This window comes from Anguilla anguilla, chromosome 16 (assembly GCF_013347855.1).
Source record: "Anguilla anguilla isolate fAngAng1 chromosome 16, fAngAng1.pri, whole genome shotgun sequence".
NCBI lineage: Eukaryota > Metazoa > Chordata > Actinopteri > Anguilliformes > Anguillidae > Anguilla > Anguilla anguilla.
The window spans coordinates 9428442-9454062 of NC_049216.1; the positions used below are offsets into that span (position 1 = coordinate 9428442).

At 45.9% G+C, this 25621-nt stretch overlaps 1 protein-coding gene across 1 annotated transcript; it reads left to right on the forward strand.

The window, feature by feature from the left end:
* The first annotated feature begins 1471 nt into the window (after positions 1-1471).
* LOC118215137 (C-Maf-inducing protein-like) lies at positions 1472-24720 on the forward strand. Its single transcript, XM_035395572.1, has 21 exons — positions 1472-2337; positions 11993-12118; positions 12522-12572; positions 12681-12842; positions 12933-12974; positions 13137-13199; positions 13505-13585; positions 13767-13870; positions 13977-14081; positions 14916-15293; positions 17004-17069; positions 17637-17663; positions 17801-17849; positions 17988-18095; positions 18651-18767; positions 19232-19372; positions 20205-20252; positions 20925-21071; positions 21519-21624; positions 21972-22042; positions 22225-24720. Exons 1-21 carry the CDS (start codon positions 2008-2010, stop codon positions 22276-22278), a joined length of 2376 nt encoding a protein of 791 aa, XP_035251463.1. The 5' UTR covers positions 1472-2007; the 3' UTR covers positions 22279-24720.
* Positions 24721-25621: the final 901 nt, after the last annotated feature.

A 25621-nucleotide genomic window follows, 5' to 3' on the forward strand; every position in this document is an offset into this window, starting at 1 on the left:
GTGGCTGGTGTTATTCTGAAGAGTTCTGTACACTGGTGCTGGTGTTATTTTGAAGAGTTCTGTACACTGTGGCTGGTGTTATTCTGAAGAGTTCTGCACACTGAGACTGGTGCTATTCTGAAGAGTTCTGTACACTGGGGCTGTTCTATAGGGCTCTGTACACTGGTGCTGGTGTTATTCTGAAGAGTTCTGTACACTGAGGCTGGTGCTATTCTGAAGAGCTCTGTACACTGGGGCTGGTGTTATTCTGAAGCGCTCTGTACACTGGGGCTGGTGTTATTCTGAAGAGCTCTGTACACTGGGGCTGGTGTTATTCTGAAGCGCTCTGTACACTGGGGCTGTTCTGAAGAGCTCTGTACACTGGGGCTGGTGTTATTCTGAAGAGCTCTGTACACTGGTGCTGGTGTTATTCTGAAGAGCTCTGCATTTGGCTTCTCATACGTGCAGCTGATTGCAGCTGTGCTCAGGACTAATGCTTAAACAGGATGAAACTAATCCTGCCACAGATCACAAGGCTCAGCACACAGACCTCACTGCTAATCAAACACAGGCTTTCTGCACGAGAGAGAGAGACCACGCATGGCTGTGCTCTCATGCATCGGTGTGCGTGTATCTGCCTGCTCTTTGACAGACAGTGCAGAATTAAGAGTCCAACGTCACTCCGAATGATCGTGGCAGAGATAATGCGGTTGCAGCTGCTGTTCTGGGGCAGAGGGGGAATTTGAACCGGGGTCCAGGGACCCAAACGCAGAGGGGCAGCTCAGACCAGAGACACAGTGGGACATAAGAATAGAGAAGGAGAGGAGAGAAGGGTACAGGTTGCGCTGTAGTTCCCATTTGACACAGAAGACAATGAAACAGACCATTCCTCCAGCATGCGCCGCTGCTTGCATTCTGGCTGCTTTCTAATCTGGCATGAATGGTAAGATGAAGAGAGAGGAAATGACTACTCAGTGGTTTAATTCTGAGTAAAACCATGCCGGCCACAGTACTGGTGCATGCAGGTAAGCTGGTAACACTGCAGGAAACATCCTAACTGCATGTGAAGCTTTCAGGTGGATGGGGTGTGGGGCCAGGTGTGCTCAGGTGTTCCTGGGCAGGATGGTGCTAGTGAAGAGAAGCACAGTCTCTCTGATCCCCTTAGTATACCTGCACCTATGTCACTGGTCCTACACTGAGTCTGCCCTGATACAAATATGTCTCAGTCTTCGGGGGTTGACATAGAAACGCTCTAGCATTCCTTACCTAGGCCCTGTCGATCTCACAGTCCAGTGGGCAAGCACAGCCGATCCTTTTGTCAACAGATATGGAGAGATAAGACACAGTATGAAGACCGCGAGCGGTGCGCCCTCTCTCCCTTTGTGTGTGGACTGCAAGCCCCTATCGCGCACCACAGTCAGACAGTTCCGCGAGACGCACGGTGCATCCGCTCGGTTGCCTATTGACGTCACTGTGGTATCACATGAATAAGTTGGGACCAATCGGAGAGGCGCAGCCTCAGTGCCTGGTTTCTTCACGAAGATAGAGGAAAAGAGAAAAGGGAACCGTGCCAATGGGCTACTGAAGAACAGAAAAGACGAAACGCACTTCTCTCGGACCTCTACCCTTTTTTAATGCTCCTTAATTCTGGATTATATCATATCGCGGACTGGAGGTAAAGGCGAAACAATGGCTCAATCATACTGAGTAGCTCGTGTCGGGGGAGCGGAGCGCGGAGAGGAAGAGACATTTCAGGGGAAATTGTCGGGAGATATAGGAGAGCAGTTACCCTAAATCCCCCCTCTCCCCCGTCCCGGAATCCTGCTCTGTATGACTCTAATGGCTTGCTCAATAATATAACCCTCGGTCACATTTTCAATCACACAATAAATACAATATTGTAGGTCGCGACGTGGCTATTATAGCTTCGCATTAGCCGTGTTTTTTTCTTTCTTTCTTTTTATACATCTGTTTTTGATATACATAGCCAGCGGCAGCGTTCGTCTCGCTGCGGGTATACAGATAAGTATGGATTTTAACAGTAGCGGAGGGGGCAGCGAACTGCACAACAATCACTACCACCATGTAGAGGACAGCAAACCTTTACTGGGGGAGATGTCTACGCCGACGCCGCCGGAGGGTAACAATAATAATAAGATGGGCGCCGGGCCGTATCGGAGAACCCTGATCCCCTCCAGCACCGGGATGCGATACAAGCTGCTCCAGGAAGGAGATGCCCAGGTGTGTGTGGTGAAACACCCTCGCACCTTCCTCAGCAAGCTCCTCACTTCGAAATTCTTACGGCGATGGGAGCCGCACCACCTCACGCTGACGGACTGCAGCCTCGCCTCGGCCACGGTAAGCTCCCCCACTCTGCGGCTAACGTTAGTTAGCTCCCGAGCCATGTTGAAATACGGAATCGTGTCACAGAAGGTATTGTGCGTTCCCTTAGCTCGTTATCTGGTTGACATTTGTCATATTTCCTACGAGGAGCAGTTCGTCATCGTGTCATTTCGATCGCTCAGTAGGCTATCAGAGAAAAAAAGGGTTTCATTCTTTTGTTTCCAATTCAGTCATCTGGTTCGCGCTGTCATTTCCTTCTGTAATTACACCTACACACAGCTGACGGAGACGCTGTTTGCTTTATTACGTTTCAATAGCTAGAACTCGTCGAAACGTGTTTTGTGTTAAAACTGACGATGCGATGAATGTAGACTAGTCCACACAAAATATCGAGATCTAGCTTCGGCCTATCTCCAACAGGCATTTTCATCACGATCGTTGTCAACGGGGAAATAGTAGGCTATAGACCGCGATGCATTTAAAGGTTTTTGTGTTATCCGTCGGGCCAGAATTGTTTTGTGTAGTGCGAAGGAAGACATTTTCTAAATCTGTTTGATGTGGTATTGACCAGGCCTGGTTTCGATTTAAACCATGGTCTTAAATGACAGTCATTTAAACTGTCAAGAATCCACAATTCATCAGACATAGCCTAACACCCAACAATTCTAGCCTATAGCCAGGAGCGCCAGAAACATACCATATTACACAGAAATTATTTGTGAAATTCTGTACATTATTACCAAAGCTGTACATAACATGTCCGAAATGTCACATCAGTTAACATATTGATTTTTTAATGTCAAGAGACTCGGACCCGATTGATATGCAACTGTTTTTTTTTTTAGAACGTGCATATCTTAATTTATTTTCAACTGCACGTGACCGACTGATTTCAGTTAGACTGCAAACTGAACTTTTCTAAAGAGAGCCAGTATCGGCACTGGTTTCGGACAGTCCTTTTAAAAAAATAGACCTAGGAAGACAAAAATACTGTTCTTGAGTCATACATCTTGAATGCAATTTTAATATTCGCTCCAAACTATTTAAAATATACTCCGACTGAAGGGGAAGGTGTACCATCTGTCACCAGCAGTTATATTTTCTGCCCCTCATTATCCATACCATCTGTATAGTAGGCACCCATTTCACAACATCTGCAGTGTTTGTGTGTTCCGAGACATACAGGAACAACATCCCCCTTTATAAATTTCACCCACACTTATTTCGATCACCCTGATTAAATTTCGATCAAGCATGGACACTTTCATGGATACCAGTGGAACAATGGTTAATGGTATATTGCCCTTTCCCAACGTAGACCTGGAACATTACACCTGCGGCGTAGCCAGGAATTCAGTCTGGGGGCTTCCAAGTTTCAAACTGAACTGACAAACCTCCGCCCAAATGCACCTGTTGACGAGGGGGTCGCGTCAAACCAACAGGCTGCTGCCTGTGTGCGTCTATTTTAGCAGGGGAATGGGCGTTCTTGTTTTCACAGTCGATTTCAGCATAACTTACACGTGTCTCCGGAATTTAGAGGGGTCTCCATTTCTCCCAGTCTCCCCATTTCCCTCAGAGTCTCCATTTCCCACCGTAATCCCAACAATAAGTTCCACCAGCTGTCCATTGCTGGTACTCAGGAGTTTTGCACCTTATGTTAACGCGTTGTTATTATTCTTCTGTGTCAAGGTGTGCTCTTTCATGTTCTGTGTGTGATCACAAGTTGACCCAGGCAGGGGAAAACTGACTGACTGTGCAGTGAACAGGCGTACAGGCTGCGCGTGGCTTTTGTGGCTATTCCGCGGCATGCTACCTCCGGTCAGTGTATCAGAACGCGAGAGGTGAGGAGAGGTGGCCCAAACGTTCCCCTCAGCGTGACCGCGTTCGCTCGCGGGGGCCTTCGCTGCCGTGTCCGGCCGAAACGCTCCCTGGTGCCACAGAGACGCGCCCCGCGGCCCTGCTGCCGGTGTCTGTGCTGACTGACCGGGAGCCCCAGGGGGGGACGCACGGTTCACTGTTAAAGTTACCCAGGAAGTAAGGGTCTTGGGCAGCTGGCCACTACCCATGTCACTGCACAGTACAGTCTCACTTGCAGCTGCACTTTGGCTCAGGTCAGTTTGGCTCAGGTCAGTTCAGCCAGTGGATAAAGGGTCATCGTTTCACAGGGTGTCTTCACACAATCTTAGGCTTCAATACTCAATCAATGCTCCTGGTACTACACAAACGAGCACATATACACACACACACACGCATACTCATAAACACACACACACAAACACAGGCATAGAGTCACAAACATACACACACTTTCACATTCAATGGAGACAGTCACACAGACAAACATGCACTCACTCACACATTCACAAATGCCCACCCAGACTCACACACTACACACAAATAATCACAAGTACACATGTACTCAAACGCATTCCTGTACTTACACACTCTTGCACAAATGTCACATTTAAGAGCAGAACTAATGTGTGTGAGAGTGCATGAGAGTACAGAGAGCCCAATTTAGCAAATATTGACATTGATGATGGTAGCTATCTGAGCTGGTGGGGTGCACTGTACCAGCACTGTGGGGCAGGCTGGAGGGGTGTACTGTACCTGCACCACAACCTAAAATTTTGATAAGCAAGCTAAATATATATTTTAGAAAATTATTTTTAAGGGCCTGCAGATAAGAATATGAATGTAACTGTAGCTAAATATTTCTGTGCTAGCTCAGCGAACGGTCTCCTACAGTTCTTTTGGATTTACCATTAGCTAGCTAGCAAGAGATCCCACTACATATAGTATGGTGTATATCGAGATCCCACTACTGTGTATATCCATGTACAGCTAGCGACTGCCCACCAATTTGCTTACGTTTATGACTATAACGATTAATGCATTTGCAAACAAAACCATATCATTCAAATGAAAGTATTATCAATCAAGCAATATTGGCAACAAATGTATTCAGCCATGAGTTGATGGCAAATGTTAGCCTAGCCTAGCTTACCAACACAGATCACATTTCTTTCACTTCATTACAGTCTTATTAGCACAAACTTGCAGGTGACAAAACTTGAAAAGTTCATGGCATAATGGGGAAATTGCATTTATATCTATCCCAACCTATCCATCTTGTTGGGTATCTATGGTTTTAGCTTGTTTGTAGACCATCTAATTATCCGTCTTAAAAAGGGATTGTTAAATGTGGCCCTCGGGGCACAGTAACAGCCTGCTTATGATTTCCTTCTGCTCTAATCAGGGGCTTAGACTTACACCTGGGTCACCAGGTGTGGGAAATCTCCAGCAAACAAAAAACAGCAGCAACTTCTGTCTTCAAGGGCCAGATGTGACTATCTTAGATCTGTAAAGTATTGCTAGAGAGAAGCCTAGAGAGAACTAAAAAAAAAACTAAAATGAGCATTCCTAGATGCAGGGGGAACAGAGCAGGTTCTCACTTTGTCATCTACCAGGACTGCAAATGCTTCAGAATAAGGTCCCTTCTGTATGCAGTCTGAACAGAAGTGTCATAGTCCAGTTAGAACTGGGGAGTCACATTTCACAGCTCCCACTAACAATAATTAAAAATTCAAATCTGAGATTATACAAGAAAATGAAAGGGCACAGAGTCCGAATGACGTCTTTCTTTTGTAATGACTGGATAGCCCTGCCAGTAAGAGTAGAGCATGCACGTGCAATTAAACACAAATCTACAAGCGGGTTTAGTCGCAAAAATCCGTAAGAAACATTCATTGTAACAAAACAACGCAGAAAAAGCAACAGGCACTTAAACAATACCAATTCATTGTTGAATTCTTTAAAATCTCAGACAAGGACAAACTAGATCACCAGTGTAAAGAATGCTGTGAAATCACTGTATAGCAGTCTTACGGAAGTCAGAAATGATCTTTTAAACGCGTTAGAGAAAATTTGTTAAACGGAGTTAAACAAAAGACAACTAAGGGAGTCAAGTTAGACGAGGATCAATGTTCCAAAACCAGACGATTCTAAATAACGGAACAGGCCTACTCCTCAGTAAATGGTATTCGTTTTCAGTGCCGTCGGGGTCTTATTGTTATTATTAATTCAATTCTGGAGAAATAGCCTACTGGTTTTAAAGTTGCAACATAGCCAATTTAGCACTTTAAACCCACGTAATTTACGGACCATTTTTGTAGCGTTGTCTACTTCAGTTGAAACGATTGCTAGGTTTGATGGTCAAGCGTTAGCAACACGAACGAATTAATGAAGACTAATTGCAATAGCAAGGTTCTGGTTTGGCTAACTTTTCAGATTACGTCACATTTGTTCAATCCAAATTGTTTTACCTTTTACGGTGCATACGGACCAGGTGCATCACAAAATTTTGACGTTCCACTCCTGAATTGTAGGCGTGCGGATGGTACATAGTGCAGGCGTTCTGTCTCCTTCCCGGACAGAATGTCTTGCAAACGTAAATTGTTTTACTCGCGGCACAGACATTTTGTATTGACGGTGACATTGATAAAAACGTTCTACGTCACTGACGCAGATGCGTAAAAGGTTCGATCAGGCAAGATACGGATAAAAATGTTCCTTTGTGATACTTTTGATTTTTTTATTAGGCTATTCATCAAATATTAATTTAAACGAGTAATGTTAGTCACATGTCTGAGTCTGGTAGATACTGCAGGTCAAAGTGAATTCGCTTTACCAAAGTCAAGTACAAGTCCATCTGAAAAATGATCAAGTCCATGTCAGAAGTCATGAAAATCAAATCCAGTCGGACTACTTGACTCCAACGTCATAGAGGTTCAAGTCCTGGAGAGCACTGCTGTAACATGGGTAAACAGGCAAACAAATCGGGCTTTTAAGATTGCGGCTGCAAACAAAATCTATTAGACATCCAAAAAAAATGAGCAAAAACCTCCATTTCGCGCATGCTGAACAGTTTGTTGCGATAGAAATAAATTGTAACATCAAAAAAGCTTTATTTTTTCTATAATTTTTTATGCTTATGTGGGGCTAACTTAAGCCGCGTTTCCACCGAAATTACCCGGAACTTTCAGTCCCAGGAACTACTTTACCAGGAACTAAAAGGTTCCTTCAGCCAATGGTTGTCTGCGTTTCCACCGGGGTCTGAAGTACCGCGAAGATTAGGCAAATTAGCCCACTGACGTATGAAAAAGCAACGTTGTCGTCGGTCCGTCTGTCATATGATTTCTTCCGTAACCCCATACTACCACCGAAGTAGCCTACATTATTTTCTAATAACCGGGACAGCCCGGAGGGGTTTATTCCACTTATACAACGGGTTACCAACAATGACTATATATGGTTACTTTTGTATTTATTGATTTTCATATATCCTCTCAAACACATTCATTATGTTTTTATGCGAACATTCGCTTTCATGTCTTGACATCCGAAGCGACAGAATGCATTCACATTTATATGTATAACTGGCAACAACAGCAGAAAACATGCACACGTTGTAAACAATTTGCTGTTTGATTACTTTCTCGTCGTCAATTCCATATAGGCTAATGGCAAAATGACAAGAATAGAACGAAAACTCGGACTTGCGTGAAAATGTAAATTAGTAGTGGTACAGCCACCGTTTGCTTTCCTTCGAAGTTACTGCTAGCCGAGCAGCGAAGTGTGCCCTCCAGATGCGAACCATGCACCATAAATTAGTCCATAGTCTTCCTGGTCTTTTCGTGGAATTGAAAAATGTCAGTAAAATTACGGCAGTCTGAAAAAGCTTAAGGGAAGCTAAAGGGAAGATTACTAGAATTAACCTGTTAGTTTACGCGGATAAAAAGTGCGGATGGTGATTTCCAGTTTGCTTGTACTGTATCATCAATGTTAATTATGCAGAACTACCGCATACCTCACATAACTGTATCAAACGTTTTGAGTCAATTACAACGGGCTAACAAAGAAAATCCTTAAGAAAATATTCAGCAACCGAATTAATCCGTTTGAATGTTTTGGTAGCCTACGTAATATGCTGTCCCAGCACGAATGCTTAGCATTTTATAAAACGAATACTAAAGCAAGAAAAGAACAGAAGAGCACACGTTATAATTCCAAGACGTTGACAGGCTATAACCAAAACTAGGCTACTGCGCCGCATAACGTACAAGTTTGATTTGAAGTTATAATGAAAATAAATTGGTTTGCCGCTGCATATTTTCAAACATGGCGGGTAATGGCGGAAAATAAATACAACACAAATGCTGCGAGTACTCGACCAATCAGAAATGTTCAGCGCTGCAAGCTCCACCCAAAAGGTTCCTGTACTTTCGGAAAGTACTACCCCCCGAGCAGGAACGTTTTGGGGGGTAAAACAAAGCCCCCAGAACTAAATTTAGACCCTAGTTCCTGCGGTGGAAACGCACCGAGTTCCTCAAAAGGTTCCTAGTTCCGGGGTATAGTTCCTGCGGTGGAAACGCGGCTTTATTGTAGCCACATTTTCACCTGTCCAGTACTGGGCAATTTCTCCTAAATGGTATAATTTGTTTTCTTCAGAAATTTTGGTCATTTGAAAGCAAACCTCATCAACAATACCAACATGTTTTTTATTTATTTATTTATTTTTTTAAATAAAAATAAAATAAAACTTTAACCACTTTGAAAAGGCTGAATATTGGTTGTGATTACACATTTGTTATGAGATGCAAGAGAACTGGATAAATTGGCTATGTTTTACACTGGAGTTTGATTTACAGTTTGAAGAAACAAGAGAAGGGCTGGGGGCAGGGCTCTACGCTAACATTTTCCCAAGGAGCACATGTGCTCCCAAACTGAAAAAATGAGGAGCACCCTAATTCGTAGGTGTGCTCCTAAATTATTTTTCCAGTTAGCACACATTGATTTTCAGGAGCAAATGCTCCTAAAATGGGAGCACTGTAGGGCTCTGGCTGGGGCAGATTACGTAATTGCTTGACGTTGATAAATGTCTCAGTTAAATTAATTTTAAAAAATAATTTTATGTTGCACTGTAACTTTTGAAATTCTTTCATGACTTTACACCTGGACAAAGAGGCTGGACAAAGCGGCTAGGCTAACACCGTGGCCGTAGCCGACTGTCAGAAGCATTGGCTATGTGTTGTTGAACGGCGTTACCTTTCACCCTGATTATCAGACTCGCATTCAAAAAGAATAGGCCAGCCACCTCCATTGTGTGGGCCCTAAAAATACACCCTCAATCCTCATATATTAATAAATAACTAACTCACTCCCCCCAGGGCACTATAGAGCAGTTGCTGTCTGAAATAAACGTACCATCCTGGCTAGAGTAGCTAACGGGCCTGCAGATAACAGACAGTCGCTCTCAGCACCGAGTGAATGCATTTCAGTTTATCACGTACTCAGTCTGCGTTTCAGTGTACAATGCAGTCAAATTCTGCATTTCCCTGTTTCTGTATATTGTAAATCTGTATGATGCAGGGCCTGCGGGCCCTTTGGAGTGAGGCAGACACATGACGTTAGAAAAACCTGTAGATGAGCTGGTGGTAATTTTGTGTGAATGGTGTGATCTAGATTATGTGTACACAGAGTAAGCTTGCAGTGCACTGTAATCTCACAATAAAATACTCATTGTTAATTTAACTGGAACAGAGTTTTAGTCCAAGAAGGATCCAAATGTACTCTCATCTGATTTAATACTCAACCTTTTACTGTATTGGCTGCATTAGATAGCAACTTGGGAGTCATCCAATATAAATGTTTTCATGTTCCCCCTCTTTTGGGATAAGGTATAATTATATAATTAAGATATAAAATATTCTGTGATGAGGCACACTCTGATGACATAACCTGCTCTGTGGTGAAGGCGCTCTCTGATGAGGTAAACTGCTCTGTGGTGAAGGCACTCTCTGATGAGGTAAACTGCTCTGTGGTGAAGGCGCTCTCTGATGAGGTAAACTGCTCTGTGGTGAAGGCGCTCTCTGATGAGGTAAACTGCTCTGTGGTGAAGGCGCTCTCTGATGAGGTAAACTGCTCTGTGGTGAAGGCGCTCTCTGATGAGGTAAACTGCTCTGTGGTGAAGGCGCTCTCTGATGAGGTAAACTGCTCTGTGGTGAAGGCGCTCTCTGATGAGGTAAACTGCTCTGTGGTGAAGGCGCTCTCTGATGAGGTAAACTGCTCTATGGTGATGTAAACTGCTCTGTGATAAAGGCGGTTATTCATTACTGGGTTCAGATGCTGGATCCAAACCACACTCCCTCCCTCACCCACCCAGTGAAGTATGGAATCTGTGATATTGGCATAATATCACACTGAATACTTCTCCCATTCAAGAGCTATTGCTGCGCTGTCAGTGTAGGTGTTAGAGTGGGGTGTTAGATGTTGTGGTGTTAGAGAACAGTGTTAGAATTGTCAGTGTTAATTAGGAGAGTTGCAGGATTGGCTGTTAAAGTGCAATGTTCTCTCTGTCCTGTAAATCCCCCAGGGCCCTCCCCAAAAAACTTTTTTTTGGTCTACATTGATTTGTTTCTATGGCAACTCAAGATTATGGAGAGGAGAACTTTACTCCACCCCATCTCAAGGAAGAAAAAACAAAATAAGTGACACTGACCAAGGTTACCACAGAAACTGTGCTGGATGTTGTTTCTATGACAACATGTTAGTGGTTTGAATCCTCTTTAACACTATCTTGTACTCGGTTAATAATGTTGACATCTTATTTTGGCACTGCAAAAGACAGGTACTGTACACTGTGGTGTGTGTGTGTGTGTGTGTGTTTGTTTCTTAATTTGTCTTTATTTGCTGTGGTGATTAACAAAAATATGTCATGAAAAAGAACAATCAACGTAATCTAGTCTAAATGATCCCAATATTAAGAAGAAAAAAGGCACATTTTTCTTAGTCTGTAGCGGGATGGAGTGGGGTTGGTCTGTAGTGGATTGGGGTGCAGTTGGTCTGTAGTGGATTGGGGTGGGGTTGGTCTGTAGTGGATTGAGGTGGGTGTAGCGGGTGGGGGTGAGGTTGGTCTGTAGTGGGCTGGGGTGGGGTTGGTCTTTATTGGATTGGGGTGGGTGTACTGGATCGCGGAGGGGTTGGTCCGTAGTGCGTTTGGCCTGTAGCAGGTTGGGGTTAGGGTTAGTTTGTAGTGGATTGGGTTGGAGTTGGCATACAGTAGATTGGGGTGGGTGTAGCAGGTTGGGAGTGGGGTTTCGTCTGTAGCGAGTGGGGGTGGGTGTAGTAGATTGGGGTGGGTGTAGCAGGTTGGGAGAGGGGTTGGTCTTTAGCGGGTGGGGGTGGGTGTAGTGGATTGGGGTGGGTGTAGCAGGTGGGGGGCGGGGTTGGTCTGTAGCGGGTGGGGGTGGGTGTAGTAGATTGGGGTGGGTGTAGCAGGTGGGGGGCGGGGTTGGTCTGTAGCGGGTGGGGGTGGGTGTAGTGGATTGGGGTGGGATTGGACCATGGCCCGTTTGCTGTAGGCTATGCGTGTGTGACCTGTGGTAACCCAGCCTGCAGTGCAGGTGAAGGATGACCGTGACTGAAAGAGACCTCTCTGATTAGGGAGTTCAGACCGAGAGACTTAACCCCAGCCCTTCAGTGCTGCCACCGTGACATTAACCCACATAAACGAGCAGGAGGCCTGACGGGTGAGAAAGTGGTGTGACAGTCAGAACAGCCTGGCCCTGGATCTCACAAACCCCCCCCCCGGGGTCCTGTCCTCTTCCAGCCTTTAGGGTACATGGAGTCGCCCCTGTCCTACAGCTGTATAGAAGACCTGCAGCTGCTGTGCTGGGACAACGCCCCCAAATACTGCCTCCAGCTCAGCTTCCCCGGCGGCACCATCCTGCTGCAGGTGCGAGCCCCGCCCAATCAATCTCTCCCTCTTTGCCTCCTTCCCTCCCTTCTCCCTCCTCCTCTCCCTCCGTCTCTCTCGCTCTAACTTTTGTTGGAGTATTCATAGTATGAGCTAATTGGGGAGGTTGACAATTTCTTTGCAGTTTGCAGGATGGATGGGTGTATTTGTAAACCGGATGAAGTTGAGGGCTTTGAATTAATGTTTTGAGTTTATATGGAAAACTAATGTTGTACTGGTAATTATTTCTAATGTTTGTTTTATTAATTTTTTTTATTATTTGTCTTTTTTATGTAAAAAAATATGTTATATTTCTTATCTTTTTCCAGTTTTGTGTTTTTGTTTATTGGCGATTTGTGGTTATTGTCAATAAAGCTGACAGTCTCTCTCCTCTCTCTCTCAGGCAGCGAACAGTTACGTGCGGGACCAGTGGTTTCACTCTCTGCAGTGGAAGGTATGACTGAGTGTTCACAGTCTGACTGTTTAGTGTGTGTGTGTTTGTGTGTGTGTGTGTGTGTGAACCAGCATACTAGAGGAGTAAGTGGCTGTGGTTTATCTGCAGAAAAAGCTGTATAAGTACCGGAAGGTTCTGACGAATCCGAGCCGGTGGGAGGTGGTGCTGAAGGAGATCCGGGGGCTGGTGGAGCTGGCGCTGACCTCCCCTCTGCAGGACGACTCCATCCATCAGGCGCCCCTGCACATCATCTCCACCCTGCTGGCTGAGGTAAGGGGCGGGGTCACACGGGTGGGGCCATCACACCTGCTAACTGAAACCACTTAGAAGCTCAAAGGCATTTTAATTGTTTCTCTACAGAACACCAACCTGAGTGCCCAGGAACATGAAAGCATCATCGTGGTGAGTGTGTGTGTGTGTGTGTGTGTGTGAGGTGTCTCACCTGCCTGAATATTCAGAGGGTCGGTCCCATCATACTCAAAAGGGCCCAGTCATTTCCGCTGTGGTGCTGTGCTGTAGCACTGACTGTGTCTGTCCGTATGTCTGTCTGTCTGTGTGTGTCAGGCCATCGCCCCTCTGCTGGAGAACAACCCCCCACCACCTGACCTGTGTGAATTCTTCTGCAAGGTAACCATGGAGACGGGCTAGCCACACACGGGAGCAGCACCGGTAGAGGAGGCAGCAGTAGTAGTCAGGGTGTGAGGGAGGTAGTTGTAGTATAACGATAGGGGTAGTGGTGTTGATAGACGCGTGTCATACCAATATCAAGGTAAGATGAAGGGAGTTGTACTGTGGTAATAGAAGTCACAGCAGTGTGAAGTAGTTGTAGTGTTATAGTGGCAGCACCATTGATATGGTGGCGGCAGCAGCATTGTGGTATGTGGTGTGGCATTAACCCTGACTGCGACGTCTGTCTGTCCATTCGTCTGCAGCATTGTCGGGAGCGTCCACGCTCAATGGTCGTGATCGAAGTGTTCACACCTGTGGTCCAGAGAATCCTCAAACACAACATGGTTAGTGCTCAGTGTGTAATGGCAGCGCTCTTGTGCCCAGTGTTCAGTCTCAGCGTTCCTGCTGTGCTCAGTGCTGAACCTGAAGAGTGCTCCATCTTAAATGTTAGTCCCCATTCATGCGCAGTCCCACTGAAGTTCAGTGTTAAGTGACTCTGCGGTCTGTGACCCCCCCCCCCCCCAGGATTTTGGGAAGTGCCCCCGCCTTCGTCTCTTCACTCAAGAGTACATCCTGGCCCTCAATGAGCTCAATGCTGGCATGGAAGTGGTCAAAAAATTCATACAAAGGTGAGTGATTCACACAGGTTTACCCCTATACACACACACGCATACACATACACATACACACACACACACACACACACACGTGCAGTAACCGGAGCGTGTATTTCAGCATGCACGGCCTGACCGGGCAGTGCCCCCACCCCCGCGTCCTCCCCAACCTGGTGGCTGTCTGCCTGGCCGCCATCTACTCCTGCTACGAGGAATTCATCAACAGGTGAGTCCCTCCGCACCTGCACAAGTGACAGGTAAGGACGGCGTAGGTCACAAGGCTGTCTCCCTCGCAACCGTTACATCATATCCCTGCAGCATGGGAGCCACGGCCTGCCCATGAGGAACCGTTCTCATACTTTCCATGAGGAGGCTTCCTTTGAGAACGCTCCCCAGCCAAAATCTCTCGTCAGGTGCAGATTGAGACTCGCTTTAATGACATGGAAACACAAACCAGTAAATATTGCCAAATATAATGACACATAAACAGGCAGTCATAACATACGGATGTACAGAAGGAACAAAGACATGAAAGGTTTCGAGAAGTAATGCGTTGAAATACGATGAAACTTTCCCCTTTTTTTTGGCTTGTGCATCTCTCTGACCTGTTTCTATGGTTGGACTATGCCGGGTCTGTCAGCTGGCCGGTCTCTATGGCCGGATTTGGGCGGATTTGGGCGGATTTGCTCGGTTGTTGTGTAGCGTAATAGTGCGGAGTGTCCTTAGTCAGTGGGAGGAGCTGAATCTCTCCTCCCCCTTCAAAGCCGTCTTTATACAGCTTTACCCCAGTTCTACAGGAGGATGTTTCATGGTCCCTTGTTCACCTGTTTGTCAGTGGGTCCATGATATGCTTGTAGACTATTCCAGAATTCTATCTTATATGTGCACCACTGTACCCTGAATGGATAGCCATACTAACAGGGAATTAGTTATACATTTAGAATTGCATTTGAATTGAAAAGTCAATTGATCCAGCTAAGATGGCCACTCCAGGTACAGATTCTCTTCCTCTGAGGGCAATTATCTTCTCTTAACTCTGATGTCATTTCCCCCTGCACAGTCGAGACAACTCTCCCAGTCTGAAGGAGATCAGGAACGGCTGTCAGCAGCTGAATGACAGGAGGCCTGCCCTACCCCTGCGCTTGCTCCGCCCAGCCACGCCCACGCCTCCAACCACGCCCTCGCCTACACCCCCCGCCCAGACCCCGCTCCCTCTCTCCCCGCCGCCCACCATCATAAACTCCAGCGAGGTCCTGGTGGAACTGGAGCGGAATAACAACGTCGCCAACGCCCGTCTGAAGGGGCCAGCGGGGGGCGACAGTGAGCCCAACCTCATAGACTGCCTGCTGGGTAGCCCCGCCCTCAGTTCCCTGACCATCCAGCTGCCAGGGCAGGCCAACCGCGTGCTGCGCTGCTTCGCCCTAATCCTCAAGATGCTGTGAGTGCCCCCTGCTGGTCTCTCCCCGTCTGTCCCTCTGTCTGTGGCCCTCCATCTCTCCATTTCCCTTTCTTTCTCTGTCCCCCTCTTTCAAATTCATCTTATTGGCATGACAAATGAACACTCATTTTCTCAAAGCACATTCTGAAATTACGGTTAATAAATGGAACAAGGAGGGGAAAAAAAGAAAAAAATTGTATATATTTACATTTTTTAAAAAGCAAGAGATCGTGGGTGAACTGGGCCTTCTTGTCTAATAGGAAAGGCAGCCCGTCTTCCTCCAAATCAGGGCAGGTTTTGTTTATTTTGGGAACGAACAGGACTCTATGTTTCATGGTGAAAACAGAGTGAGCACAACCTGTCCCGTCTGATCGGTGAGATCTGCCGGTGTTGACCCGTCTCAATGGCACGACCGCGATCACTGAGCGTACTTTTCCAAAATTCACGTTATTAAGAAAACAAAACACCCCGACTCCGCACATAGTTGGCAACTTCACCCATTGTGGCCGTCTACCTTGACTGTCCTTCGTCAGTCATTTCAAATTTAACATTTTTGGCATTCCGTTTTATTGTTGTGTCCTCAATGAGTGATATCATTTTGTTTTAAGACGTGTAATTGTTGGAGATTGTGCTGTATTATGATTCAGTTGACTCAGCTTTGTTGTGATGTTGCTGTGCTGTCCTGAGGCTGCTTGTTGTTGTCGTGCGCTAGCGTTGTTAGCTGCAGTACCAGCTGGCTCGGGGGGGCTCATCTCTCAGCCTTGTTGTGCTTTGTAAAGGTAGTAGTTAATTAGTTCTCCTCAAATTCATCCAAACTTCTGTTCTACCTTGGCTGTCAATTTTAAGAGCGGATGCTGCCCTATTCTGTAGGTTTTTAAAAAAAATTAATGCAGTTTTATTTGGGTGTTTATCCCATTCAGAAAAAAAATTAACAGATGTGTGAGCAGATGATTCATAATTGATTTCAACATTTTTCACCATTGTTACAGGCAGTTAATTTTGGGGTTTGTTCTTTATAAAGTCACCTTTTTCACTGTCAAGGGTCAGCTTCCTATTGAGTTGATGTTTAAAGCTAGTCAGTACAGGATGTGTTTGCAGTCAGTGTCTTTTGTTCATAACTCAGTGTTCATTATGTGTTTTGACATCTGGTGCTTATTTAAATACAATAATGCTTTATTTTCGTCACATTTTACTGCCAGGGCCCAGTTCTGACAATACTCCTCCAGAAAATCTGATGCACGACCACAGAACAATGTCAACTGTATCCCTCTTTGTCCAACTATCTCTCTTTCTCCCTCTGCCCCTCTCTCCCTCTCTCTCTTTCTCCTAGCTGTTCTGTGTGTCAATAAACACATTTAACGTAGAGGATAATGTTGCTCAGCTAACAGAGATGCTTTCTTCTTTATGTACAGTGTCTTACCCAGTACAGATAAGAGTAGGGTGTGGGTATAGGTCAAATGACCTGAAAACACCATTAATGGATGCAGTTCAAGGCATTAACACGTCACTTGACTCTTTTCAGTCATGAAGAATGTGACATTTAGGTTATTATGTGGGCTCCTGTTACATTGGGAACATTTTTTTTTTTTACAAAAGCACAATGCAGCGGCCTCTAGGAATGTCATCCTGTTTCCTGAGGTCATTATGTAATCTCTCTCTCTCTTTCTTCCCTTTCCCTCTCTCCCTCTCTCCTTCCTTCCCTCCATCCAGATCAGACTACGATGACTGGAGACCAGCTCTGGCCAGCCTGTTGCAGCCTATTCCCTTCCCAAAAGAGTGAGTCACCTCTTATCCCCGAAATTCCCCTCGCTCTCTGTCTCTCTCTCCCACTCTTTTTTCCCCTGCTTTACCCACCAGCTCAGCAGTGAGGAAGCAGGATAGGGTGCGGCCAGTGGGCTTGCAGTTGCAATTCCGTTATGAATCACGATGTGACCAGAACCAATCGGATGCAACCCGGGTGACCTCAGATGGTGAACTGAGTTTAAGCGGGGAGGGCTGCTTGTGAGAGGGAAGGGCGGGGGGGGGGGGGGGGCTGTTTGTAAGCGGCAGGTGTGTTCTGGGACAGGTATTGCTCGGAGGCATACGTAATTGGCTCATTACCGCTGTTGTTTCTGTAGCTCAGCTGGAACTCACCTGTGTAAGCGAGGCTAATCTGAGTCTTCAGGTCTCACTGGAAAGAGCAACAACATGCAAAATGTGCCCCGAGGGGGTCACGCCCCTCCTCCGTTCCCAGCAAAACAACAATGCTTGAGGTCACAGAATAATACACTGCGTGTGTGTGTGTGTGTGTGTGTGTGTGTTTGTGTGTTGTGTACTTATCATTCTCTTCATCTCTTTCTCCAGGGCTCTTGCACATGCCAAATTCACAAAGTAAGTAAGCTTCCTGTCGTGTGTATTTAGCTGCCTTTGTGTGTTTAGATGGTCAGAATTAAACTGGGAGGGAGGGGCCCGTGAATGACCCGCGCACTATTTCCTCACCGTCTGTCTGCTCGCGTCTCTGTTTGCAGAGAGCTGAAGTACGTTATTCAGAAGTTTGCAGAAGATCCCAGACAGGAGGTGAGTGACTGTGTGATGCAAGCATGCGTACGCGGTGCGAGGGTGCGGGCGTGTGTGTGCGTGACGCAGGTGTGTGTGTGTGCGTGCGTGACGCAGGCGTGTGTGTGTGCGTGACGCAGGTGTGTGTGTGTGCCGCAGGTACACTCGTGTCTCCTCAGCGTGCGTTCTGGAAAGGACGGCTGGTTCCAGCTGTACAGCCCAGGGGGCGTGGCCTGCGACGATGACGGAGAGCTCTTCGCCAGTATGGTACGTGTCCCAGAGGCGCCCCCTCCCTGTTTCCTACCCCACAATGTACGCCATCGCGGCACCCCCCCCACATCCCCCCGCCCCCCCAACCAACCCGTTACGCAGCCGTACCCAGCCATCTACCCAGCATGCATAGCGTCTCACCCAAGTGTCCAAGCATCCACGTTTTTTCATAAATCCTCACAAGTTCCTGCAGCTATTGCAGCTGTTGATCACTGTTGATCAGTGCTGGCCTCTTCATCTCCTTGTTTCAGCCCTCCACCTATTTACTCACATCTGTCCCCCACCATACAAATGCCCGCCCTCTACCTATATGTCCGCCTCCCTCCTACGAGCCCTCCCCCTTCCCAAATGGCCACCACCCATGTATATGCCCAACCCCTGTCTACATGCCCACCCCCCTCCTATAAGCACTCCCCTGCCTATTTGCCCACCCCCTGTGTATATCCCCGCCCCCTGCCTATACGCCAGCCCCCCACGTATATGCCCACCCCCTGCTGTATTCGTGCTCTTGTCTGAGTGCCAGTCTGACCTGGTTTCTCGCCCTCTCTGCAGGTGCACATTCTGATGGGGTCCTGCTACAAGACCAAGAAGTTCCTGCTGTCCCTGTCAGAGAACAAGCTGGGCCCCTGCATGCTGCTGGCACTGCGGGCTAACCAGACCATGGTGGAGGTGTGTGTGTGTGTGTGTGTGTGTGTGTGTGTGTGAGGTGTCTCACCTGCCTGAATATTCAGAGGGTCCCATCATACTCAGAAGGGCCCAGTCATTTCTGCTGTGGTGCTGTGCTGTAGCACTGACTGTTGTCTGTCCGTATGTCTGTCTGTCTGTGTCAGGCCATCGCCCCTCTGCTGGAGAACAACCCCCCACCACCTGACCTGTGTGAATATCTATGCAAGTGTGTGTGTGTGTCTGTGTGTATGTACGTTTGTGTGTGTGTCTGTGTGTGAGAGTGTGTATGTTTCCACGTGTATGTATGTACGTGTGTGTGTGTCTGTGCGTGTATGTACGCGTGTGTTTCTGGATGTATTTCCGTGTGTGTGTGTATGTGTGTCCGTGTGTATATGTATATGTGTTTCTGTGTGCATATTTGTATGTGTACACGTGTGTGTATTTTACATACGTGCTCTGTGCTGCAGATCCTGTGCCTGATGCTGGAGTATAACATCATAGAGAATAAGGACACTCAGCTGCAGATCATCTCCACCCTGGAGAGCACTCAGGTGGGCCGGACCCTGTATGAGCAGCTCTGCGAGCGGCAAAGGGAGCTACGCGAACTGGTGAGAGAACTGCACCACCACGCGACTACACAACTACACCACACAACTACACAACCGCACAACTGCACCTCCACACAACTGCACAACCACACAGCTACACAACCTCACAACAACACAACCGCACAGCTACACAACCACACAACTGCACAGCTACACAATTGCACAACTGCACAGCTACACAACTTCACAACAACACAACCGCATGACTACACAACCGCACTGCTACACAACCACACAACTACCCAACTTCACAACTACACAACTACACCACCGCACAGCTACACAACCATAAAACCACACAACTAGACGACAGCACAACTACACAACCACATGACTACACAACTGCACAACTGTACAATACCTCTAGACAGCTGTACAGTACCTCTGTACAACCATTAACATAATCGCAGAACACCTCTTCACAACCACACAACCGCACAACAGCTCTACACAACCATTAACACAACCACACATAAGATACACACACACTGGTACTTTCTGTACACATATAAGTGATGTTCAAAGCAAATATGACAAATGATAGCCATTGATTTATTGTTTGTTGACACATGTGATGTGACTATGACAACAAAGTTAAGCGATAGTACATTGCAACCCTAATTTCTTTATTGTCTTTTTTATCTTTTCATTCGATACAGTCTCCTATATCCTATACAGCAAACTACTGCCACCTGCTGTTTGAATGGGAAAATGTGTGGGTCTGAGTAGCTCTTGGGTGTCTTTGCGTTTTCATTTGTTTGACTCTCTCTCTCTCTCTCACTCACTCACTCCCCCCTCTCTCTCTCTCTCCCTCCCTCCCTCCCTCTCTCAGCAAAGGAAAGGTGGTCCTACTCGCCTCACACTGCCCTCAAAGTCTACGGTGGGTGTCTGAGGCTGCCCACTGCTTTCTGTGCTTCTCACCCCTCCTGGGTCTTGACGTGGTACCAGTTGAGATTTTTAGAAATGACATTTTTCAATACTAATGTAAACCATTTTACTTTAATTCGGCATGGGCATTGGGTATTGATTAAATTATATTGGTAATATATTAATTTTCAATTATAACGTTAGGGTGTATTCACAGTAAACTGCCTTCAGTGCATCTTGAACACTTGTCCAATGTGTGTTGTTCAAATACGGAATTCACGGCAATATGTGCATATATGTATATCCTGACACAAATGATAGCCGAGATCTTGGTGTTACAGTGGATTTACTCATTTTGATGCAAAGATTGTTCACTGCCAGTCTTGAAAATCTAATTTTTAGACCCACATAAGTAGAGTATGTTCACAGGTCATTATTTGTACCTCAGATAAATCGGTTTGCAATCCCCTGATCTGAATCTATTTTTAGACACACATTTTTATTTTTTATTTTATTTGTTCTTGTAGCCAGGGCCCAAATCTGACAGTACTCCTCCAGTACCAGGCATACACTGTCATCTTCATGGAGGATCTGTGTTTGTTGTTTGTTTGTTGTTAGTTTGTTGACTGTTTGTTGTGTGTTGTTTGTTGTGTGTTGATTGTTTTGTGTTTCTCCCTCCCTCCAGGATGCTGATCTGGCTCGGCTGCTCAGCTCGGGTTCCTTCGGGAACCTGGAGAACCTGAGCCTGGCCTTCACCAACGTCACCAGTGCCTGCGCCGAGCAGCTCATCAAACTGCCATCCCTCAAGCAGCTCAACCTGTGGTCCACCCAGGTAGGTCCGTCCATATTAGCACACGGAGGCTTAGGGTGTTTAGCTGGGGTTCAAACCACAGGTGCACTGCTACCGCAGGTTTAAACCCCTAGACCACAGAACTACATTACAACTGGAACAACTATCCGAATCTGTGAAATGAGGATTAGCTGTTCCAATTGTAATGCAGTTCCGTGGTCTAGAGGTTCAAACCTGAGGTTTAAACTCCAGCTAAGCACGCTGCAATTGACCCTTAGAGACCAAGCCGCTGTTTTGAATGAATCTATGCCACCCATATTAACAGTGCAATGTACAGCTAAAACTGAATGCTGCAAAGAAATGTGTTCCTGACAATATTTCTCATTTTCTCTCTGGCCCCTTTTCTCTCTAATCCTCTTTCTGGCTCTTCTCCTCGCTCTTTTTCTCCCCCTCTCACTCTGTCTTTTCCATCCCCTTTTTCTCTTTCAGTTTGGCGACCCAGGGCTTCGGCTGTTGTCTGAACACCTGGCGTGTCTACAGGTGTTGAACCTGTGTGAGACACCCGTCACAGACGCAGGCCTGATGGCCCTCAGCTGTGAGAGCCCCTTAACACCGGCACTGAACACTGCTACTCAACACTCCTTATGCAACACTGCCACTGAACACTGCTACTCAACACTCCTTACACAACACAGCTACTGAACACTGCTACTCAAAACTCCTTACCCAACACTGCTACTGAACACTCCTTATGTAACACTGCTACTCAACACTCCTTACACAACACTGCTATTGAACACTCAGTACACTCCTCACACAGCACACATAAACTATGCCTGCAATACTAGACACTACATACTACAACAACTGGGTGTGTATATTGGGTTGTGTGTGTATGTGTGTCTGTGCAGACAGTGTAGTGACAATGTGTGTCTCTTGCAGCTATGAAGAGCCTGTGTAGCCTGAACATGAACAGCACCAAACTCTCTGCTGACACCTACGAGGACCTCAAGGTGCATCTCCCAAAAAACGCTTTCCCTGTCACTCACATTATCACCCCATCACTCACACCCTCACTCTGTCACTCACACCCTGTCAATCAGAGCACCCCCCATCACTCACTCCCTCAGAGCGCCCTCCATCTGATCACACCCCTCTCTTTGCTCACTCTCTCTCCTCTTCTCTCCCCGCACAGGCAAAGCTGCCCAATCTAAAGGAGGTGGACATCCGCTACACAGAGGCCTGGTGATCGCGGCCCTGAGACACCATCCCCGTGCCGGAACCTCCTTTCTAGCGACACCCTAAAGGTCATGTTTTAGAGTTGGGACCCCAAACGAAAAGGGCACCTTTTTGAAGCTGTCCATTTATTTTGGCTTCATGGACCTCAGGACCGTTCTCAGGCTCCAAAAATATTTCCCGAAATGAAATGACATTATAGCGTAGAAGCATAGAAACGAGAGGACCTGCCGTCTCGTGACATCACCCAAACAAAACAACGTGCTTTCTAGTGACATTGCCAAACTGCAATGACCTGCTTGCTGGTGACATCATAAAAACAACAGGATCTACTTTCTAGTGATTTCATCAAAACAAGCTGCTCTACTTTCTAGTGATATCCTCAAAGAAATAGGATCTTCTTTCTAATGACGCCATCAAGACAAGAGGAACTACTTTCTAGTGACATCATCAAAACACCCCCAGCATTGCCCTCCATTATGTTCTGTGGTGAAACGCATTCAAAATTTCTCTTCCTCTCTTTCCTGTGGGTCCTTCTGTCATCAATCACATCATCATCCTCAGAACACTGGGACACCTGAACCCCCTCCCCCACCCCCAAAATTAGTTTTAATGCGGTTTGAAATGAGACCTCAGTTGTGCCACACTGGTAAACACTGGATTAGGGTATTTTTTTTGTCAGGCGAGAAAATGGCCGCCCTGCCCTGGTCGCCGCGGTTACCGACGTCATGGCTCATAATTTCCCCCGTCCTGCACAGGCAAGGGTTCGGTTCTGTCTTAAGACCACTGACAAGAGGAAGAGGAGTTACCGAAAGACGGTGCCTACAACCCCCAGCGCCCCCCTTTTAATCAATTTATATTGACTTGAACGAACATATTTTTTCCAGACATCTCTGCTTTCATACGCTGTGTTTATATATAGATTATATATTCTCTTTATGGATTTGTTTTCATTTGAAATCAGGCATTTGTGCTCCGCGGTCAGGAGACTGAGAAGGAAAGACGTTTCTCTCTCTCATTTGTTTAAATCTGTTTTGTTTTTAATGTACATAAATCTGTGTATAGCTCCCGTATTTAAGTGAAAGGCTTGTAGGAGATGGTCTGGAACTGGCTCATATTTATGAATTACCCCTTCATCTTCTGACTTCCCTCTCTTCTCTCTCTCTCTCTCTCTCCCGCCTCAGTCTCTCTGTCCCTCGCCCTGGTTACACTTGGTGGAAATCTTGCCTCTAAGCACTGTAGAGCTGTCTCCAGCCTCTCCTTTCTTATTGGCCACATCATTTTTGTCTCTCTCTTCTGATTGGTCTTTTCAGCGCGTCTCCTCTCTTTCTGGCCAATTCCTTTTGTGATTGGCTGACTGAAGATTAACAGGTAAATTTCACAGGTCTAGAAACATAACACAGAGCACACCTGCTCTTTTCCATAACTCTTTTCCAAGACCAATCATGTTTTCTATCTATATTGTATACAGTTTTTTATATATACACCCATAATGTGTATATAAATGTATAGATATAAGTGTATATAATTTCCTTCTTTTTCCATAGGAGACTGTTTTTCTTCCATCTTCTGTGCGTATGTATGTATGTACAGTATGTATGTATGTATGTATGTGCATGCATGCAAGTGTATGACGTGCGTATGTGTACACGTATATGTGTTTTTCACAAGTGCACTGTAATTTGAACTGTTATTGTCTGTCAATACTTATCTTTTAAACTTTGTGTTTTATCTTTTTTAATTTGTTTTCGGTCAGATTACATTGCTTGTGTTTTTATTCATGTACATTCACTTGTGTTCAGTTTTTTTTAATTCAACATTTAATTTAATTAGCATTTTAAGGGGCGTACTGTGAGAAAAGAGGCTGAGCGTGTGTTCTGTACACAATGGAGTCTACTGTACTCACACTCCAGCGATGTACTGTTTCGTGGAGCGGCTGATTTCTTCATGCCACAGTTATGTCAGAGACTTTTCGTTTTCCTTGTTTTGAAGTGAAGGGTAACCTGACAGGGAAGGTTAAGCATCTTAACCAAGCCTTTTTTTTTACTGTGTAAGAGGGGAAGGGGCAGTATAACAGCAAAAGAAATTAAATGTGACGGTTTAAAAAGCCTTGCTTTCTTTGGTGTCTGCTGACTGTGTCCTGTGGAGCTAACTAGCAAACTAGCTAGCCCCGCCCCCCTCACCTTCTGTCCTCTTTATCTGAGTAAAAAAAAAAAACCTGTCTTTTCTTTTTTCTATTTTTCTTATATCTGATAGCAGAAGGGTCACTGAGTGGGCAGCTGTGTCTGAAACGCCAGGCTAGTTTCAGAGCCAAGATGGCGCTCGCGCGTCTCCTGTTGCCCTTCTGCCAACAAGAAAGGCTGAGCAGAACTGTAAAAATGGCTTGGCAGAATAATCGAGGAAACGACTACGATGTGAATCCTTTTAAACGGAAATAAACGATCTGTGGAAGTTTGCCGAGTGTGTCCTGCAGCTTCATTAAACAGAACAGTCATCTCCTTTCTCTCTCTACCTCCTGCCTTCCACCCCACTTCCTTCTCTTGCTCCTCCCCCTTCCTGTCTCTCCTCCACTCCACCGAAGACCGTGGAAGCGTTAATAAAACGTGCTAGCCACTGCAACAATATCCAGCAGACGTCATTTTCTGCTTTGAATGTGAATCGGTGGGATTTTTTCCCAACCTTGTTTGTGTGTAAAGTGAGCTACTTTACACACCAACTAAACAAGTGATTTTTAAAAATAATCCATTAGGAATGTGTTAGACAGTGAAACAAATATTTGAAAAATGCAGATGTGATAGGTTCACTGAGTGAAACACTGTTTAACATGAAACCACCAACACTGTACATCAGGGGTCCTCAATCTTTGTTTCAACCAAGCAGTAACACACCTGATTCTACTAACTGAGGTCCTTGGCAAATACTCTAGTGGTTGATTAGTAGGAGCAGGTGTGTTACTGCTTGGTTGGAATAAAAGCCTGCACCCACACCGGCCCTTTCTGGATAAGATTGAGGACCCCCTGCTGTACATGGTGCTTCCTGTTACATATTTACGAGGTAGGTTCATATTGCTATTATATTGCATATTTTTAGGTAGGTTTTCATGGATTTGTTCATGATGTCGCAGTTTAATAACCATTGTTTTTCTTATTGTCCCTTTTCCCCTTGCATTTTCATGTAAATATTCATATATTGACTGTTAAGTTTTAACCATTGAGTTTCCTGGTGGACTACAATCTGAGAACAATTTATAGACACTCTTCCCCAGTATCTTTTTAGTTCATCCTTTGTCTTTGACCCTCACCTCCTCACACAGTGTTCAGCACTTGTGTTGTCAGGCTTGTCCCAGGGCTGGTGAG

Bases quoted from the DNA above. Each gene is read 5' to 3' on its own strand.
- LOC118215137 (XM_035395572.1), top strand. From the start codon at position 2,008: ATGGATTTTAACAGTAGCGGAGGGGGCAGCGAACTGCACAACAATCAC. The intron at 15,294-17,003 runs GTGAGTGCCCCC...CCCTCCATCCAG, and splicing joins GCCCTAATCCTCAAGATGCT to ATCAGACTACGATGACTGGA. The intron at 19,373-20,204 runs GTGAGAGAACTG...TCCCTCTCTCAG, and splicing joins AAAGGGAGCTACGCGAACTG to CAAAGGAAAGGTGGTCCTAC.